The 21067-nt window shown below is 42.4% G+C and overlaps 1 protein-coding gene and 1 long non-coding RNA gene across 6 annotated transcripts in view; one reads left to right on the forward strand and one right to left on the reverse strand.

Annotated features, from left to right (window-relative positions):
* The window catches only part of LOC142009662 (uncharacterized), a 64218-nt gene extending 50287 nt beyond the window's left edge, over positions 1 to 13931 (reverse strand). The window contains exon 1 of the long non-coding RNA XR_012644538.1: positions 13868 to 13931. This is a non-coding gene — a long non-coding RNA (uncharacterized LOC142009662). The remainder of the gene's footprint in view (positions 1 to 13867) is intronic.
* COBL (cordon-bleu WH2 repeat protein) overlaps positions 1 to 21067 on the forward strand; it is a 271385-nt gene that overhangs the window by 105403 nt on the left and 144915 nt on the right. For 2 of the 5 annotated variants that reach the window (XM_074988022.1, XM_074988024.1), the window contains exons 5-7: positions 1842 to 2070; positions 8799 to 8893; positions 9964 to 10047. In XM_074988022.1, the coding sequence (XP_074844123.1) occupies positions 1842 to 2070; positions 8799 to 8893; positions 9964 to 10047 (408 nt within the window). Of the gene's footprint in view, positions 1 to 1841; positions 2071 to 4259; positions 4305 to 8798; positions 8894 to 9963; positions 10048 to 21067 lie in introns of all 5 variants that reach the window. The other 3 variants (XM_074988023.1, XM_074988026.1, XM_074988021.1) reach the window with 2 other exon arrangements.

Here is a 21067-nt window from a genome sequence, read left to right on the forward strand (position 1 = left end):
AGAATGGGGAGGGTTTGCGTACAGACTGATGCAGTTGTCTGTTGAACTGCTAATGGTCCCATTACTCAGTCTGGATTCTAGCTGTCTGTTGTAATATGGTTAAATATAGTATTTAGGGTAGATTAGATCATTCTGACTCAGAGGCTGCAAGGACATTTATGAAATGAAGTTGTTATGTTCAAATAATTCCTAAAGTAAATTTTAAGATGTTCCACCTGTTTCCTTTATGTAATGACTTTCCATATATCTTGTACTAGCAGATGTGCCTGGCGTTGCTCGGCAGTTTAACTGAAGTAGTATTTTTAAAATACATGAAAACTGTACACACTCTTTTTCCATGAGTGAGGATTTAGGGGTGAGGAGGGGTGGGGTGGGTGGTTTGGGGTAGAGGGTTGATGGGGACTCAAGGAGCGGTGGAGGTGCAGAAGTTAGGAAAGGGGTCTCAGGCCAGGAGGCTGGGACATGGGGGTTTACTGGGGCTATCCATGGTGGCGAAGGTGAGGCCACTACCATAGCAGCTGCTGAGGTGGCCAGGGCTGCAACCCCTGGCAAGCGACTCATCCTGGGAGAGAGGGAACTGTGGCCTGAAGGCTGTAAGGTGTGGATGGGCTTTGGTGCGTGCCCCCCCACCCCAGCTGCTCCCTGTGGCCTGTAGACTCCCCATAAGTGGGGGCAGGCTCTGTGTTTGGGACAGGAGAGCTACTTACCTGTTTTTTATGTCAGGCAAGATGGCAGAGCTCCAGCCCTGCAAGTCTCCCTCTTGGTGCTGCAGCTACCCCCAGTGGCCACTCATAGTATCACACCCCCCAGCCTGTGCCCCCTCCCTTTCGCCCCTCTCCTCCTCCTATCCCCTACCCTCTTTCCGTGTTCTGTGAAATTTTGAGATTTCAGGCATTTCCTACTTTCCAGGCACAACCGAACCCTGACCTTGGTTGAAGTTAGGGTAAGAGGAAGCTTCATATCAAATTTTATGGCCAGACCTCTTAAACTGTAAGAGGAGTTCTTAAACAAACTTGGTACCAACAGACTCTAAAATATAGATAGAAGATAAGGGTTCTTTATCAAAGACATCATGGGGTATGGTGGAGACAACAAACCTTAAAGTAAAAGGAAAGCCTTACCATCTGGGAGAGTTTTAGAGTGAACAGTCTTCCAAAGACTTGTGGTTGGTTGGTTTTTCTCTGGAAGAATCGGTGCATCTGATCTCATTAAAAATATCAGTGATGGATCTACTTACACACACTGAAAAATGACATTGTTTTAAATTAGTGGCACTCTTGCCACAGCTCCTTTCTCCTGGCCCCATGTCGTATAGAGGCACTATGAACACAGGCAGGGTGTCAGAACTTGTCTTCTCCACCTGAAGAATATTTACTCAGTAAGATCCCTTTGGTTTGCAATGGCTTTGTGAAGATATATCAGTCCAAAGGGGCTATAGAGTGACACAGAATATGGGCCAATCTTGCTTCCCCCTCTGCTCCTGGAATTATTTCCCGGTGTCTGGTTTTGGAGCACATTTTGCTCCCCCCATTACATTAGCTTTACTTTTCACTCTTCCTTCATGTATTTTACAATCTATTATTTGAATGTAATTCAAACATGATGATGCTTATTTACCATAGGATTCCTAATGCATGGTTGCCTCTGAGTTTGCTCTGGCCTTGTGAATCACTCCTTGGAGAATTTGTAAGATCTTGTCCAATAACGAGTTTCTCCATGTGAGTCATGTGAGATCAAGGCAAAACAAATACCTGCTCTGTGCCACTGTAAAGCATGTTGGCGTCGACATGGAGACATCCACCTAAAGCCTGACCGTGTCTCTTTTTCCTTTGCTTCCTTAGAAATCTGTGAGATTGGTAGTGAATTACCTCAAGACACACAAGGCCGTGGTTCGAGTTAGTCCTGAGGTGCCTCTGCACAGTATAATCCCAGCCATTTGTGAAAAGTGTGAGGTCAGTCCAGAGCACGTTGTGCTCTTGAGGGACAGTATCTCCGGGGAAGAGCTGGAACTTACAAAGTCCTTGGATGAGTTAGGGATAAAGGAACTATATGCCTGGGACAGGAAAAGAGGTAAGTCCAGATGAACACTGTCTGCTATGGCTTTAGTGGTATACCAACAGTTGTACATGCCACATAATCAGTATTTACCTCTTCATTGCTTTCAACCAGGATTTAAATAGAAGGGTGACATTCACATCAGCTTTACAGAGCTACTCAGGTTTTATAATCAAGGCCAGTAGCAGCAACCAGGATAACAGAGCATTCAGCTGCCATCCAGGAGTCCCCAGATTGTAAATAGCATGACTTGTTTCTGGGCATCCTGCCAGGAGAGGCCGACAGCTGTGAAGGGCATGATTGGCTCAGTCTAAACACAAAAGGAGGAGCCTTGTCGCCTCTGGGGACTGCTGCCAACGGTGCCACACAGGGCGCTGGTGCTGTATCCAGAGAGAGCTGCTTATCCACCTGTGCTGTGACAGAGAGAGCAAGGGAGAACTAACGTGCCATCATCATGGCAGCTGATAGAAATGAAAGGAACAGAAATAGATCAGGGCTCATAGGAAATAACTGATGTTAAATTCCAAAGCAATTCCTCCCATGAACAAAGCTATTTACCATTAATGAAGAGGACTCAACGAGGTATTGTTGTTTAAAATAATGTTCTCTTGTGTTTTCTTTCCTGTGCTAAACAATATTCTGATTCCACTACTCTGGTCTTCAGTTTGATCAGACATCTCCTGGCTCTAGAAAGTATAAATATTAAATGTGCTTTAAACATCCTAGGCTGACACTGCCAAGTGGTATTTTAATCTAATAATAGTATTAGATTACTATTAAAACGTGATCTTCATTACATTTTTTTTCATTTTTCTCTTACTGAGTGGTTCTTTCAGTAGAGTTGATGTCATTGTTTATTATTTAGATAACGTCACCACTGCATATGCTGCTAGACAGGTTTATTTTTTATTTATACAGTAAGTTATGATGGTGTTTTGTCCCATGTTTCATATCCGTCCATTAAATGACAGTTTTATCCTGGAATTATCTACATTTCAATGAGTTTAGGCTTTCAATTAAATTAAGTCCATTCTTTCCCTTTGAAATGGTGAGAGACTCAAAAAGATACCCGCAAATTAAAATATCACAACTCAAATGCTGCCTCTCTGCTATTTAGATATATTTACTGTGAAACACTTCATATGTTTAACATGCTGATCCAGAGTGTTCATCCTTATAATGTGGCTTATTTCAGAGATCTCTCAGTCAAATGCTTTTTAAAGCACTTTTCTTTTAATTTAATATTTTTATAAGAAAAGCGGCAAAGTGCATTGAGCGTGATATTGACCCCAATCAGGATCAAGTTTTTGTACCCATGAATTGTCCTACCGAAGTCCATGCTAGCACACATAGTTACAAGATTTGGACCAAAGGAGCAGACTGTAATATTATACAATTTTACTCATTGCATCAAGTTACTGATACAGTAGATTAAATTGATTCTCAATTTACCATTTCATTAGATCAATATTACATTTGAGAGCAAACATCTCTGCAAGAGTTATTCTTTTCTGGTTTTTTTTCCTCCTATTTGTTTGTTAGTGAGGAATAAAAAGAGAGAATTTTAGTTCAGTTTCCCTGGGGTGATCCTGCAAAAACAATATTTTTCCCAAGGTTTTGCTGGTATCAAAATTTCCCCCTACACTGCAGTCATTACAGAGGGGAAAAATATCATTAAATTCAGTGGTAGTAACCCATTCATCTGGGCTGCAGAATACTGCTCTTAGTCTAGTTAATGATCAGGTGGACAAAATGGATTGCTTCAACATCTTATCTCATTAGCAGGAGCCGTCCGTAACCCTAAATATGCTATTGGATGCGTTCAAAAGTCAGACCATGTGTAAAAGCAAATCCTAGTTGAGTAACTCCTCGCTTGAGACACCCACGCTTCAGTGTAAAGTTCCATTAAGAGTTTTGTTCACAGAGAAGCTCTACTGCCCCCTGGTTACATAGTTTCTCTTAAACATTTAAGTAGTTTTAATAAAGAACAAGAATTAGCCCAGCAAACCTCTCTACTCAGCTAAGTGCATTGTTTCTTCTGAGAGCGGACTTGCGCTCCCAGTTTCAGAGGGAAAAACACCTTAATTTCAGATGAGTTTGAAGAGGAAATATTAAGTGTAATGGATAGTATTTCTGGTTAACTAGGTGATGTGTCAGAAAGTTAATGTGTTATCTCTTGTCCTTTCATTGCCTGCCTTTTCCAGTTCTTCCATCAAAAACTCAGTCTGAACCTTCTCTGAGCTATAGAGGTACTGTACAATGATGCTTGGGGGAAAGCATTTTCCTCTTGAGGTGTTTCTAGCATGGCTTTGGTAGCATAACAAAAATGCAAGGTCCAGGCATAAAGTACTACAGGGAACAGAGATACTTACGTTATCTGTTTTATCTGGTTGTGGTTATACACAATACAGATAAACTGCTTCACTTGCCTGCATTTCTGGCTGAAGTTGAGATTGGTACATACATTGGTCAGAGACTGGTTTCCATTAAAGTGTCAATGTTGAAAAATGTTAAAATGCTCATATAGAGAGCACAGGTAGACATCTGTAATCTAAAATCTGATGATCTGAATTCATCTTAAATTCTGGTATATTTCAGAATTTCATAAGTTATATATGAGCAAAATGTGAATGTTTTGATAGTGCTGGGGACATTTAGCTAACTGGAATTTACCTGTACCTTAGCATTGAATCAGAAGAAAATGGTGAGATACCTGTGTGTGATAATTGTGGCTAAATCATGGCATTTTAATGGAGGCTACTAAATTAGGGGATGTCTACATTGCACTCACTGGGTATGATTGCAGCTTGTGTCACCATACCTAAGTTAGCTTTAATTGTGATTGTGAGCTTTCCATTACACATTTTTGCTTTAAAACTACACTGCTTTAAAACCCAGTGCCAACTTTTGCAACACAAGGAGGAAAAGTTTTTAAAGCAAAATGCTTTCTGCCACAGGTTCCTAAACTGTGCCTTTAAAATTGGTATGCGAACATGTATGTACTTGGAAAATTATCCAGTTACATGTGCAGACCAAGGGTGTCATTTCAGGATGGCAACAGCCATGCATACTGAGATGCTGCTTGCTTTTGTCCTTGTTCCCTTGACTATGAAGGGGTGAGGGGAGAATACAGTGCCTGCAAGTATGCCTCTCACTCATGGCTGGTGAAGGCCACCCTTGGTGCAGACACCTGTTTGGTGTATATAGAAGTGAATATTGCCAATGCATCTATAATTGTCCAGTTTTGAATGGTTCTTTTGTGTTTACCCTGCATGACACCAAAACAAAAAATAGCAGTCATTTTCAAATATCTTAAAGAAAATTGTAAGCAGTGTTCTGATTGACATCGAAGTCTTTGTGTGAAACCCTGGCCTTGCTGGAATCAGTAGTCAAATTTTTAGCATCATTGGGACCACGGTTTCATCCCTTGACTGCAGCATTCTCTGTGCTCATTTGTGTTGTCTTATCCCAAGAGCATAATATCAGGCATGATCTTCTATATGGACTTCAAGTGAAAAATTTTGCTCTGAATTCTTTCTTGGAGTGAAATATTACACATAAGGTCTGTATTTTACACCTCAGTGTAAAATTTTAAAGTGATTTGTAATAAAAAGGTTGACAATCTGTACATTCACACTTGATTATATCATACTTTGGGAAACTGATCCATGTGAGAGGACCCAGGCTCCCCCTTACGGAGTTCCACTGAAGTCAAGAGGACTTCTTACAGATGCAGGCTATCTCTATACTAGACATAGAAGTCGACTGCCAATACGCAATTTTAGCTATGACTATTGCGTAGCTAAAATTGACTTATCAGCAGTTGACTTCAGTGTCTGTCTATACAGAAGAAGGTCAACAGGAGCGTTTCTTTTGTTGACCTTCCTTAATCCTCACCGCTCGCAAGGAGTTCTGGGGTTGACTCTGACCCCAGAAAGCACCGTTTCATGCATGCATGAAACAAAACCCTGGAAGATTGACCCTGTGCAGGTCAATCGTCTGCGGTAATATACACCTAGCCACAGAGTCATGTGGTGCATCTAATTGCACGACTGGGGCCAGAGTGTGTTAGTACAGATGTTCCTTAATAAACATGTATTCCCCTTTTAACTTTTGGAGCCAACAGCTCCCCTATGTTTGTGTATGGTTTGTGTACAGCAGCCCTTAACTCTAACCTTTGGTCTTTACTTTGAAATATTAAGGTATAGCTTGAGAAGGCCTTAGACACAATGAATCATAGTGTAACCCTAAGCATGCTGACAGTTATTTCAGACCAATAAATGCAGACAATGGTTAGTAGTTCATACAGGAAGATACTTGGTTAGTTTATTGCTTTATTTTTGTTGTATTTGAGTGGCAAATTTTTCTTCAAATGGAATGGTGTGTGGATCTAGTTTTAATCTCTTCATTATACTTACTCTTCTGCTATGCCTTCTAATACTTTCTAACTAAAATATAGCGTATGACACGCAAAAAGATGTATGAGAGTCCCCTTTGTTGAAAGTATAATTTTATGTTTAAAAATCAATTAAGGTTATTTTACTTATTTCTAATGTCACAACACAAATGAAGCAAATATGTTTTTAATCTGTGAATTTTCTCAGTTTGTTAAAACTTCCACAGACATCAAGGACATTACAACTTGCCAGGAGCTGGAAAGCCACATTTAGGGCCTCACAAATTGCCCATTAAAGTCAGTGGGAGAACCAACTGCATTGGTTTCAGCAAGCATTGGATCAAGTCCAGTGCTCTCTGTAAGCTGAGCACTTCAGCAGCCACCCAGGAGAAAGTCAGGTGCTGTCCAGCTGATTGGCAGAATGCCCACAGTCACCCACTATGGGCATCGTGTGTTTCTATTGATGGGGCACACCTGCCCATGCCTTGGTGCTCATAAAATTTATTCCACCCATGGATGGAAAAGATAAAGAGGAAACACTGATCAGGCCTCTAAGGTGGCAGAGCAAATAGGTGAGGGAATGAACATTAATCAGAGCTAAGTGGTCAGAGTTGTACAACCAGTGAATTGAATTCAGCTGATGGAGGTCAGGATGGCCTTCCTGGTTGGTGACTGGCCATGTGATGCAGGAGCGTCTCATGCTGTTTGTTATATTATTAGCTGTCAATGAGAGAGATGGGTGTAGAGCAATGAATTTTGAGGATATGCAATCCCCTAGTCAGCTCAAGGCTGAATTCCATATCAGGGATGCTAAAGCATAACTGGTTAACCGGTATGGCCTGGAGCAGTCCCCTGCCTGCTGCGGACAGCAGGTTACTCCAGTCTCTCAGGGCTGCCGCAGGGGGGGCACTCCAGCTGAGCTGGAGAGGCCCTGTCCGTGGTAGCCCTGGGAGGAAGGGGCAGCTGAGGAGGCCGCTCCAGCCCAACTGGTCTGGAGTGGCCCCCCTGCTGCAGACTGGGACTGCTCTGGCACAGCAGAAGCATATCAGACTACAGTGTGCCCAGGTTTTTTGTGGATGGGCATTGCTCCAGCCTGGCTGGAGTGCCCCCGTCCTGTGACCCCACCTGGGGTCACCGTGGACAGAGGCTGCTCCAGCCAGGTGGAACATCCCTGTCTACAACTCTCCTGAGTCTGGCCACTGCAGATGGAGGCTGCTCCAGCCACACTGGAGCGCCCCCAACCACAGTAGCACTGCAGGCAAGGACTCTCTCACAGGGACAGAACAGCTCCAGCCCCTGCAAATGGGAGCACTCCAGCCTAGCCAGAGTAGTCCCTGTCTGCAGCAGTGAGTCTGCTCCAGCCAAGCTGTGCTGCAGCAATATCCCCAGCTGCCCCTTCCACACACGTGTTTAATCAATTGACAGGTTATACTAGTGAACTCGCTGGGCTGCGTTTGCTCATGGGCTACAGCTACATCACTTTTCCCCTCACACATCCATGGACATACCAAGACAATGGTTATTAGATGGCAATACTCGTATGAGTAAAGGTTGCAAGATCAGTCCCTAAAGAATTGCCCCTTCCCCAGGAAGGTCCACTTTTCCCTATTAGACAGCTTGATTCACAACCCTCTGATATCAAAGGAAGTCTTCCCAAGGGCTTCCGATGGCCTTGACTCATGCAGTAGGTTGTTAAAAGTCTGTAGTCACTTTTTTTAAAGTAATGGGTAGGAGTGTGTGGAGAGAAGGGTTGAGTGTTTTCAAAGGCTGCCCTGGTCTATACTAGGAATATGAGGCTGAGTTAACTACAGGGTGTTTTTAAACTAATCTAAATTCTCTAAATCTTCCATCAGTCTAGCTACCACCTATCAGGAAAGTATCCCCTGTTCAGTGGGAAAACCCTTCTTGTCAGCATAGGCAACGTCTCCAATGAAGTGCTACAATGGTGTAGATGAAATGCTCTGGCATTGCATTGTAGTGTTTGCCATGGAGACAAACCCTAAATTACTGTGGTGGTGTCTGAATGACACCGTCTGGACTGATCTTATTGCCCTTAATCCTTTATGTAATGCATGATCCTGAGACTCAGGACTACAAGGGGTCTCACCCAAACCTATTGAAATCAGTGGAAAGACCCCCATTGGCTTCTGAGGGCCGTAAACTGAGGGAGGATCCATCCAAGGGTCTGTTGTTTAATTGTATTATTTTGCTTTTTGATCACCCCTGTGCATGCATTGCATGTATTTCAGGGAGCAAAGGGTTAATTTGGGATCATTATTTCTAAAACTTCTAGGTTTGTAACACTGCTTTTGGAAGTGTAAAAAATGACCCGGTATCTTTGTTTCAGAGACAAGTCAAAATTCTTCAGTGAGCACTGAAGCAACAGAAAAAGAAAAGAGAGGATTTCTTGGATTTTTTAAAGTTACTAAAAGAAGCAGTAAGGTAAGGACTCTACAAACCGTTACTGATCTTATAGCGTGAAAGAATTGTTCTCTTTCTGGCTTTATTTTGGGTGCCTTTTTATATTTGTTATTTCAAGGATTTGTTTATCAGAAAATGTATAAATACAGTGAAGTACAGTCTTTTCTATCAACACATACCAGTGGGGATGTGGATGAGATTACTGCTGAACTATGCAGAATGCTAAACGCCTTTCTCTCTCGAGTGTTGATAAATTAGGGAAGAAAGAAAACCACATTCTTGGCTGTAATTTTCAAAGGAGCTTAGGGTACTAGGCACACCCAGCTTCTAAAATCTCGGTCCTGACTCTTGTCTTTACTACCTGGGTCACTGACTACAGACTGAGGAACTAGATGCTTTATCAGTGAAGCATGGAAAATATATTTTAAAAATATAATCATAAGTTCTTTCCCATTGCCAACTCTGAAGATAAGCTGTTTCTAACCTTCACTGTGGTCTTTCAGAAATCACATTTCTCTTGCCTTGGCATCTCAAGATTTCATTCAAGACTTGATTTGCTGCTTGATTTTCTGCTTCCCATGCACTTAGATTCATTCTGATTTGGACACACTTTTCCCTTAGGACTATCCTGTATGCTGTAAAGCCATGCGTAGGGGAGCCGCACACAGCTGCACTAGCCCTAAGGAGCTTAAGGCAACTTGTTGCTTTATTCTGCCAGCTACTGTGAAGGGGCTGCAAGGCCACAGCTCAATTTCTTCCCACCGCTCTATTGGCCTGTCTGTTCACTAGCAAAGTTGAGTAGTATGAGTCACAGACGCAGAAATTTTGATTGTCCCTTGCATGTTCCCCTACTCCAGAGAGTCAGTGGCAGTCTGGTCCTTGCTCTTCAGTGTCCATTTTCTGCTAGCTCATCCTTCCTTTCTTCATGCTATACAATTCCTGCATTTGTTTGTTTGGAGTTTCTTTCTGCTGTTTGTAGATCTCTGTTCGGAATATCTCTGGCCTTGGCCAGGTTTGTTGCCTTGATTTGGCACAGTTACACCTTGTGTTTGTGTTCCCATGTTGGTGTAGGATGCTTGTTTGTGTTGCAGACAGAAGAGCGTTTGAGGATGGACGGTGACTGTGGGGATGAGGATGGTTTTAGTTCTGCAGCTGCTAGTGAAAAGAGCTTGGATGTAAGTACTAACATGGCATATAGATGCTCTGGTCCCTTCTGAGCTCTTGGACTCTGCAGTTCAGCTCAGCAGAAGATCTTCTAGCTGCTTGACTAAAAAAAAAGTAGCAATAGTGTGCTTTATAATGTGGCTTCCCCAGTGCTTCAGTGTCGTAGCACACAATTCAGGCTTTTCTGATGACCTAAAATACAACATGGTGTCTTCAGATAAAACTCCCGCTAGCTTCAGCATAGCCAAGATTTCACCCAAGCACTTCAATGCTGAACTGTATTCAAGCAATGAATTTCATTTGTGGCCGAGTACACTCCTCTGTTGTGCCTCAGCGTGACTTCAGATACTTTTACAAATGAATTTGTGCTTCTGTGTTCAACATTAGAAATATCTGATCCTCTTTCTGATGGACGACTGTGGAAATCATAGATGCTCAGGATATGTGCACAAGGTGGGCACTATTGCGGGATACAGGAGTATCCCAAAAAAGCTGCCCTCATCTATGCAATTGCACACATTTTCTCAAAACGGTTTTCAAGATAATGGGCAAAATATTCTGACATCCCTGTACACCTTATCTCATGAGTATAGGGATGCCTTGAAACAGGGCTTTATTTCAGCCTGTAGCACCGTTTAGACAGTGCTATGTGCCAAAATAGCCCATTTTGAAACCTACTTGAAATAAGCTACACAATTTGCTTAAAGCATGTTTCGTAGCTTCTTTCGAGCTTACAATGTCATGTAGACATAGCCTCGCTGATTATATCATGTATCAGACTAGATGCCCTCAGTTGTCATTTTTGGCCTCGTAATCTATGAAATAATTATTAACTGTCATAATTATATTTTATATTGGGTGACTTTTCAAAGTCTTTGGAAGGCCAGACAGTAAGCTCTCGATTTAATGGACCCCGATTTAATGGACTTCGGAAATAATGGATGCTGTCCACCAGCACCCCCCGCCAAATAAATGCTGGTGACTCACCGCCACCACTGGAGCCACCGCCACCACTGGAGCCACTGAGGGGAGGAGCCACATGGGGGGAGGAGAGATGCGGTGGAGCACAGGAACTCTCCTCCCCCCACTTCTTGTGCTTGGAGATTGTTGACACCCAGCTTCTGCTGCCTGCAGTGGTACTGAGCAGCAGCTGTGCTCTGCCTTTGCGTGGGTGGCTTGGAGCAGGGGGCTGGAGAAGCTGCAATGTGAAGTGTGCCAGGAGTTGTGGGAGGTGGAAGGAGCCAGGCAGGCATGCAGCTCCTCTCCCAGTAATTGGGAGGGGGAGTTGGAGGTGTGAGGGGAAGAATGGGGCAGGAGCAAGAAAGGGAAGAAGGGAGGCAGAGGACAGGAATGAGTGATAGGCTGGGAAGGTCAGTGCATTATCATGCAGTATAACCATTTGTATTTAAAAGACTTTCAGCATTAATGGACACCCCTTCTCCTGTATTAATCTGTGAATTCAAGGGTTTGCTTTATTGCTGACATCTCAGGAGATTAAAACATGAACCTTCAGTGAAACAGGAAGGCATATCCGGACAGCTGATGCTGTGGCTGAAACCATGCCACTCAGTGGCTAAGAGGAAGGAGCGGGAAGTAAATGCTAGATAATTGAGGTAGGACAAATGATAGAGTAACTCCGAACTGAGACAGTTGTGGAAAAGGGACCAGGACACGAAGAATGAATGGAGCATGTATGGCCGGAGTAGGTGGATATTAGGTTTGAAAGACAGATCAATAAACCCAGAGAGAATTTTTACAATCAAAGGGACAGAAAAGATAATGGTGTTATAAGATATGTGGAGTATATCCCATATCTTCACTTCAAAAAGTTTATGTAAAATACATGTGATGTCTTAGTGGAGGCAAAGAACAGGTGGCTTTTATCTTGATGTCATTAGTCAAGGTAAACCTCTGGTGAGAAGTTTAGAGTTGACTTCAACTAGCTGCATCTGGATAACACCTGTCTGTAGCTTATCTGCAGAAGGATTGTACACTGAGAAAACTATCCAGCTATAAAACACACTTTTTTATTTTTTTTTCAGTAAATACATGGCCAATAGTCCCTTTGTTCACGCTTTCTCCTGTTCCTGGACCTGCATCTTTGAATTTCTTCTTGTAGGGAATGTGATTGACTAAATCACAAATTGGATCCCTTGCTGAAACTGGATGAAAAGAATAGTTCTAAAAAATTTAGACCCAAACACTATTTCTTTTAAAATTATGGCAGTATAACTTTAGCTACAAATTAATCTGAAATCAGTGGTATTGTGCCAGTGTTCAGTAACTGGAATGTTTTTAGGTCAGGTGGTTAATCCTGTATTTGTTTTCTCCAAAAGAGCAATTAATCTTCAAGTACAATGTAGGTATTGTTCACTGCTTCACCCTTTCCTAACTAACTTGCTATATTACTTGCTATGACTCTCATCCCAATAAAATTTATGCACGTGCTTAAACTGTAAGTATGTGAGTTGTTCTGCAGAAAAGTAAGTAATCTGTTTAGAAATATCGAATCTCTGTTCTAATATGTTTATCTGAAACAGATTGGAAAAGGTTCAGCAAAGAGAAGCAAGAACCTGTAGTCTAGAAACATACCTTTTCGGGTTGCTTTCTCAGTATAGAAGAGGTGATAATGGAAACAAGGTAAAAGCCTAGTGGAGACAAGGCAACTCACAGTTTTAACATTAGTTAGCAAATTGAGGTTTACTCTTTAACTCAAATTGTTAACATATGAAAACTACAAACTGTCTTGTTGTCGTTAGGGTGTCACCGTTTGTAAGGTAGCATGAGTGAAGTGTGCATCTTTTTTATGTGCTGAAGACTTGGCTTTATAGCTTAAAGAAACTCAAACTACTTAACTTGACAAAGAAGTTATGAAAGGATTTAACCATGGTCAGCATGCACTTATGTGGAGAGAACATTTCGAACAGTAAGGGATTTTTTTAGTGTAAAACAAAGTTATAGCAAAATCTGAAGGCTGGAGGCTGAAGTTAGACAACTTCTCACTACAGCAACGAAGGGTCCTGTGGCACCTTATAGACTAACAGAAAAGTTTTGAGCATGAGCTGTCATGAGCACAGACTCACTTCATCAGATGCATCTGATGAAGTGAGTCTGTGCTCACGAAAGCTCATGCTCAAAATTTTTCTGTTAGTCTATAAGGTGCCACAGGACCCGTCGTTGCTATTACAGATCCAGACTAACACGGCTACCCCTCCGAAACTTCTCACTAGCAATAGAGTGCAGGTAGTTTACACGAGTCAGGCTGCCATCCCGGACAGGATCAGTTTTCCCACCCCTGTTGTGCAGATCTCAAGGGTTCATTGTACTTCTCTGTATTCAAGTAGTCCTACGGGCTAGGCATACTTCTGGGGTGACACAGAGGTCTTCTGGGTGTGCATAAACTCATCTAGATATTTGCCTCTGTGTACAACAAGCTACATAAAAAGCAGTAGTAAAGTCAGTACAAGCTAAAATTTCATACAGGCTTCATACTTGTTTCTTCTGGTCTGTTACTACTCACTGAAATACAAGTACAGTATTTATATTCTAGTAGATTTATACTTATACAGTAAAAATGAGACAGTAAGCAATTTTTCAGTAATACTGCGCAGTGACACTTCTATATTTTTAAGTCTGATTTTGTGAGCAAGTAGCTGTAGATTGAGGTGAAACTTGGGGGGTATACCGTAAACCCTTGATTGTTGCGGACCCCGATTTAGCAAAGTTCCGGAACAAAAGACATCCACCAGCCCCCCGTTGTTCCCCAAGTCTGCTTAATTGGAGCCCGTAAAAGACTAAATCCCCCCCACCCCCAAAAGTAAAGGGACTTACCCAAGCGGCAGGAGCTGTTGTTGCTGAACCCTACACCAGCGTGGGAGGAGCACGTGGTGGCAGCTCCTCCCGCTGCTTGGCTGGCCGGTAGCTCCAGCCCCGCAGCAGGCCAGCAGTTTCAGCTGTGCACCGCAGTGGGGTCCCAGCCATGTGGTGGGCTGGCAGTGGGGCTGCTCCAGCCATGCAGCGGGGCTTCTCCAGCCCCACACAGCAGCTGGGTCTGAGCTGAACAGTGGGCTGGCAGCTCTAGTCCTGGACGGCAGCCTGCAACAGATCTTCCAGCAGCCCTTCCAGCAGCTCCTGCACCATGGCAGCTCTGAGTTGCCAGCATTTTTTTTTGGGGGGGGGGGGGGGGGAGAAACTCTGGGTGAGCCTGGCAGGGATAGGTGGGCAGTAAACCCTCATATTTAACAGACTTTTGGGTTTAACGGACACCCTCCCCACCCCCACCATTAGTCCGTTAAATTGAGCGTTTGCTGTATAGGATAAATCAGATTCGTGAAAGGAATGCGGTAGTCAGGAAAGGTGGAGAACCAGTGCTCTATTTAGAAATATTATTGTCTTTCAGTTGGAATTGAGAACCTGAAAGAAAGGGAAGTACAGAGTGATTTTTGCCACATGGTGTCACCATTCTCCAAAGAATAACTGATCTAAATGGAACCTGATACTCCTACCAGTAAGAGCTAAAATTAGTTCTGTTTGTTTTGGAGGGTCCTGAGAGTTTCATAAATCACAAGGAAGAAACATATCCCAAGTGCTGAATCACATGTATCTGTAATGTGGAATTTGTTTATGTTGTAAATCAGTCTGGAAAAAAAAATACTTAAAAGCACAGCCAGGAATTTTGTCAGTTCTGAAACTTCAGCACAAAACCTTATCACACAAGGATTCTGTTGTTTAGGAAGATGATTGCAGAGAAATAATGTTCAGAGATCTCTTTCAGCACATACAGAACAAGCTTTTTTAACTCTGGCCTTAATTTGTGTGCTTGAAGTTAGCCAGTTTGAATAATCTGAGCAAACTGACCTTGTTATGACACGTGGTGCGATAGTTCTGGGTCTAAAATGACAAACTGTATCTGCCAATATGGAGTCACAGGCACAAAAAAGTGAGATCAATTTAAATTCAATCTGAAAATCAAGCATAAAGTGTTATTAGTATGATTAGTGTGAATTATCATGTTTTATACGTCAGTCTGCTAATGTCCTGAGTATTTGTATGTGTACCAGTATTCATACATTACAGCACGGTACAGCTCTATGATGTGATATAGGATTGATTTGGAGTGGAGAACTATTGCACTGGCATTTGAAACAGTAACCAATATTGATATTTAATAGCTAATCCCAGTCTTTGTGGACACTGGTAACCATCAGAGGTCACCTTTTTAAATTCAAGGGATGAAAGTTTTCAATATTAGCAAGAAATTCCAGAACATCTGCCAACCTTTTACAAATATTTTTTCCTTTTATTATGCTGCAACTTCTGTAACCTCTGCTAAGAGTTTTGTTCTTGTTCAGTGTTCCATCCCATAGCAGTGCTTTTGCAGTAATAGTGGTGACCATGTTAAGAATGTTTTTTCCTTTCTGTTTATACACTCATTGCTCGCTATACGAGCACAGTTGGTTCCTGAATTTCTGCTCGTAGGTGAAAACTCGTAAGAGCAACACTAAATTCCCATTAAAATACATGTAAAAGTCTCCGATTTGTTCCAAGTGCTTCTAATTTGACATACACCAGTAAAGTTTAGGTACTTTTCTGATGTATTTGAATAGTTTGGCACCAGAAATAGGATGTAGTGTATGTATGTAGAGCAGGGATTCCCAGCCTGTGAGTTGGGACCCATATGTTAAAGGTCACCAGCTGGGCAGTTCCAAGCTGCATGTGGCTGTTAAGCCATTTGCAGATTCTTAACACTGCTGCCTCAGGCAGATACCTAGCAACAGAGAGAGCTGCTGGAGATGACAGTTATCTCTATCACTAGGGATAGCAATTACCTTATGCCTAGGTGCTGAAACCTTTAACACTTGAGTTAATTGCTGAGAGCAGGAGGGCTGGGGGAGCCACCCAGCCTAGCAGCCTCGGTGAAGGAGCTGTGGGAGGAGGAGAAGTGTCTAAGGCTGGGGCTGTTGAGGGATGCTGGTGAGGGGAGGTCTAAGACTGGCGGAAGTTTGGGGCTGTTGGGGGGGTGTAAGTCTGGGGGCAGTTTGGGACTGCAGGGGGGTTGTAAGGGTGGGGGCAGTTTGCAGCTGCTGGGGGAGGCGTAAAGCTGGGAGCAGTTTGGGGCTCCTGGGGGGTGTAAAGCTGGGAGCAGTTTGGGACCTTGGTGTGGGGGGTTAAATCCTGGCTGAGGGTGAGGTCTGTGGGGCAGGCGCCGGGGGCGGGGGGGGCATTCTAATACAGTAAGCCCTGGAGTTACCCAGAGGTTGTTCCTGCAACCCCTGCATAACTCGAATTTTCCTGCAAGTGGAGGGGAGCCAGGAGCCCCCAGGGTTGGTCAGTTTCCTGGCTCCCAGAGTGACAGGAGCTGGGAACCAGGGGCAGGCTGGTTCCAGTCTCCCCAGGGTTCACGGGGCCGGGAAACTGATCAGCTGGTCAGTTTCATGTTCCTGCCAGTGCTGGGGAGGGAACCAGGCTAAGAGCGTTCCTCTCTTCTCCCAGCCCTAGAGCTGTCAGACAGCTGCATGTCTGAGAGAAGGGAGGTAGAAGACTCCAGGTGCAGGGCTGCAGGTCTCCTTACCCGCAACCAGGGACTTCGCAGCTGGCTCAGCTCCAGGCGCTGGGCTGCAGGTCTCCCCGCCCCCGGCCAGGGACCTTGTTCACATAAGTGAGGGAAGTTCACTCATATCGTGAATAAAGGTAGGTATATATATATTCCTCATTTTAGCAAGTACTCATTATTAAAGTACTTGTTAAACGAGGAATGAGTGCACTTTTTTTGCCATTTCTGACCCTTTCACTTTACCTTGTTTCTACTTTGACTATTACTTTCTTGTGTGCCCCATCAGCATTTAAACATTTTGTTAGCATCGTTTGCATCAATCATATCCATAGCACATCCTCCCCATCCCCACAAATCATCCTTAATAGAATTTGTGTTAACTCACAGCAGAAGAGCCAGAAAATATGATCCAAAAGCTGCAGGAGCTGGGAGTTGTCTCCCTAAACTTGATGTGACAATCTGTATATATGTAAAACAGTTAACAAATAATGTGCCAGGAGATGGAGCTCATGATTATGTAGCTTAGTTTCTGGGCTTTCCAGGACTAGCGTATGAGCTGGAGATCTAATTTCGATCTTGGTTAGCCATACCAGATCTAGCCTGGATTAAGGTAATGTGCCAGAAATAGAAGTGTGGTCATGGTGGTTTGAGCAGCAGAGTGTGCTAGCTCCCCAAATACCTACCAAAGTTTTCACAAGGAATTGTATCCAAGACAAATAGCCAGTTGTATGGTCTCCCACTCTTTTCCCCCATGCATACTAAATTTGGCGCCCCCCCCCCACCGAAAGTCTTCTGTTGTGCCCTCTGGAGCTGAATCCTGCAGCTTTCTCCTCCAGGATTCCTGGGCCCAGTAGGAGGGTCCTTGAGAGCGCAGGAGAGGCAGTCTCCCTCCTGTCATTTCATGTGTCCAAGCGTCCTCAGTATACACAGCCACAACAGCTGCAGTTACAGCTAAAGTGCTGCCCCGCCCAGTCTGAAACACACCCAGTCCTCAAGGAATCATCTAGAAACTTAACTGCTGAAATCTAAATATTTCTGCTGAGCATGTGCAAACTGTGGTTTTTCAAAGGTTTATAATTTGGCTAAATTTAGTTGGATTTTCATGGGGACAACACAAGTTGCTAGCAAAAGGTCACTACTCTGCCATTTTAAATCTTTTACTCCAAAACATGGAGGAGCTAGAGCTTTTCGAATACGAAGCTGGCAGGTTTTTTTTTTTTTTTTAAATAACATGAGCAAAACAACATATTTCCCTGGCTTCATTGTCTGAATCAACTGAATTGTTTTTGCCTGAAATTTTCCAAAATAATTCAGCCTGACAGACACCCAGCATGGCAAAATTCAACCCAGACAATTAGTTTAACACTGTTTATGACCAAGTGAAAACCCAAAAAACCAGGGCCATTTTTGGGGAAGTGTCCAAAAAATTTAACAGCAGGTGGTGTTATCAGCCCAGGCTGTATCAAAGACAAGTGTTGCTAACCTCAAACTGTCAAAAATAATTCATCTGCCCTCCCTCCAAAATCAGAAGAATGGCTACAAAAATCATGAAGCAATAATCTAGAGGTTCTTTTTCCTTTATTTTCTAATTTTTGAGCACTTTACTGTGTGTTCAGGTCACATTTTCAAACTTTTCTCTGCAATCATGGTGGCTTAAAGTTTTTCTGTTTTTTTTTTTTTTTTTTGTTTTAAATGACAGGTGAGATTCCCATATAATAATTTGCCTCCAAGAGCTGGCTCTTTAAGTAAAACATCAAATACTGCAAAGCTTGGAAGAAAATCATGAGCGCTGGCAACTCTGTGCATGGCTTTTTTACACTGTAGAATCACAGAGTCCACCTGTTCATCGTTCTGTGACTTGTAATGTATGGATTGTGTGCCAGATTGCCTCTGGACACTGGGAGGTTTAATATCTTTCCATTTAGTTGTTGCTGTTCCAGAAGCATTTCAGCAAAATCAGCTCCAGCAATAATTTTTAAATCAAGACCCTGCTGTAGCATTTGCAGGTGAAGAAGATGAGGAAGAAAGGGAAATGGGAAGGGTGATATGCTGTTATATCGTTCCACCATTTCATTGAAATCTGTGACATTTAGTCAGTGTAAAGTTGAACTAAAGCAGCAGCAAATCAGGCCAAGGCTTTTTGATTTAATTTGCATGTGTCTGGCTAATATTATATATATTTTATATAAAAACAGAAAGACAAAGCAATTAATTCCATTTGATAGTTTCTGGTACTATCTCAATCCACTGAAGCACTGCTTCTATGCTGTGACATTGCCAGAACCTCCTTAATGGCTTAATAGGCATGCAGTTCACATTTGTTTATAATTCAGCATACAGTGCTCAGTGCAAATGGCAAAAGTAGAGTGGTTTTGGAAATATCACCTTTAAAGACAAGCATATTTTAGGCTCAGGGTTTTTGATTGATGTTTCTATTTAATACATATATAGTTTCATAAAAAAAACGTTTCTCGTATTTCTGTGTAGGTAAGGTACAGTGTATGTTTGGATTGGAAAAAGTCTGGTTGTGCCAGGGAATTATTAATTGCTTTGCGAAGCAAATTTATGTTTATAGTTAGACACATTTGAAATTTTCCTTCTAAGTCTTAAAATTCCCAAGTATTACTACTATTATAGAACAAACCTGTATGTTAGTACCCTTTGCAGTTGGACCTCTCTAATCTGGCGCTCTCATCTGGCAACATCCGTAATCTGGCATGATTTTAGTTAGCCAGAGAACCACTTATAATGGCCAATTTTTCCATGGTCCCATAACGTTTTTTTTACAGCCACCAGTCCTGGCTGTCAGTGTTTTTGTGCTATTGTTTAGCTATAAGTTACACCTAAATGTCTTTTAAGAGCCCAGTAAGCAGTAAAAGTGTTGGTCACATGCTAAAAAATATAAACCTCCCATGGTCCAACAAATTCTCTTGTTCAGCGTCCTGAGGGTGCTGGACAAGAGAGGTTCAACCTGTACTGGATGAAAGGAGAACTATTTAATTCTGTGTCATAGGCCATATATTGCTAACCTGTAATGTAGAGCTTCTTTTCTGCAAGCAGTAAAAGCCTTTGTCTTTGAATCAGAAGACTCGGAGTAGTAACCACATATTTATTATATTAGTGCAATAAAGTTGTAGCTGCTGGTACTATCAGTATCCAGGAACCCTCCATGATCGGCCAGGGCCCCACTACATTAGGTGCTGCACACAGAATAGAAAGTCCCTCACCCAAAGAATTTACAGTCATATGCTTAAAGTTAAACACATGCTTAAGTACTTTGCTGGCTCAGTATCATAATGAGCCAGAAATACCTGACTCCTAATCTCCACTGCAGTCTAAAATTGTCTGTGGAGAGGTTTGTGGAAGATGTTTTTAAAACAACATAAAATAGAAGGATTTTTCTCTTATTACGATGATTGTTCCTTAGTTTTTGTGCACCTCCACATATATTTAGATACAGGGTTTGATTCTGATCTCACTTTTATAATGGTAACTTAGCATAACCAGACTGACTTAAATGGAGTCACTTCTCATTTATACTCAAATAAATGAAATCAGAATCAGGGGCCACAAACTGCAGCAGCAGATTTGCCTTGTAAAAATCATATTCAGCGTGAGGGGGAGATGAGAAGAACATAAGAAACATTTCAAACTATTAATCAGGCAGCAAGCTTTTCTAGCCTTCAGTCTGGTAAATGTACAGATGAGAGATACTAAGCAGAGACTGTTTCTGTACAAACACAGAAAGCCCTTCAAATGTAAACATTTGAGCAGCTGGCATGGGAGATTAGCAAGGCTGTAGTGGGCGGGCAGTAACAGTGTATAGTGGTGCCATCTAAATTTAACTAATGTTAGGTAAGAGCCCTGTTCTGGTACAAGGCGTGTAGGTCAGACAGACTACATTAACTAAACCTAAAACTACCGGCAATTGCACAATTCAACACCAGTAATTAATTTGGCTTTTAAACTATTGTAATTAAAATTGCCTCTTCTTTCAGAAGTCCCCAAATAGGGGAAAAAATAGTGAAAGATATTATGGGCAACCAGATTAGACTAACGACAAAATCCTGCATGTCTTAAAAATTGGATTTGTGATTAACAAAGTTTTTTGACATGTTTGATTTCTAATTTTATCACGTTGAATAGCAGCAGCATACTGCAGTACCACACTGGCTAAAAGTCAAAGGTTTTGATTACTTAAGTTTTCAGTGTTTTCAGCTTTGTTTGATCAGTGTTTGTGATAAACCTCTGCTTTCTTCTAACAACTGGAGAACCAGATTGTGCATGTGTGTGTCCGATCACGTTTTTCCTTGCAATTGGATCATGTTTTACAAATTGCGTTGAGCTGCAAATCAATGCATGAGCTGTCAATCCAGATCACGATACTTGCATATGTTACTATTCAAAATCACTTGCTCAGGAAAAAAAAAAAAAAGCACCCTATGGCCAAATTCTGCCTTTTTGTAGATGTATCTGCC

This window comes from Carettochelys insculpta, chromosome 2 (genome assembly GCF_033958435.1).
Source record: "Carettochelys insculpta isolate YL-2023 chromosome 2, ASM3395843v1, whole genome shotgun sequence".
Taxonomy (NCBI): Eukaryota; Metazoa; Chordata; order Testudines; family Carettochelyidae; genus Carettochelys; species Carettochelys insculpta.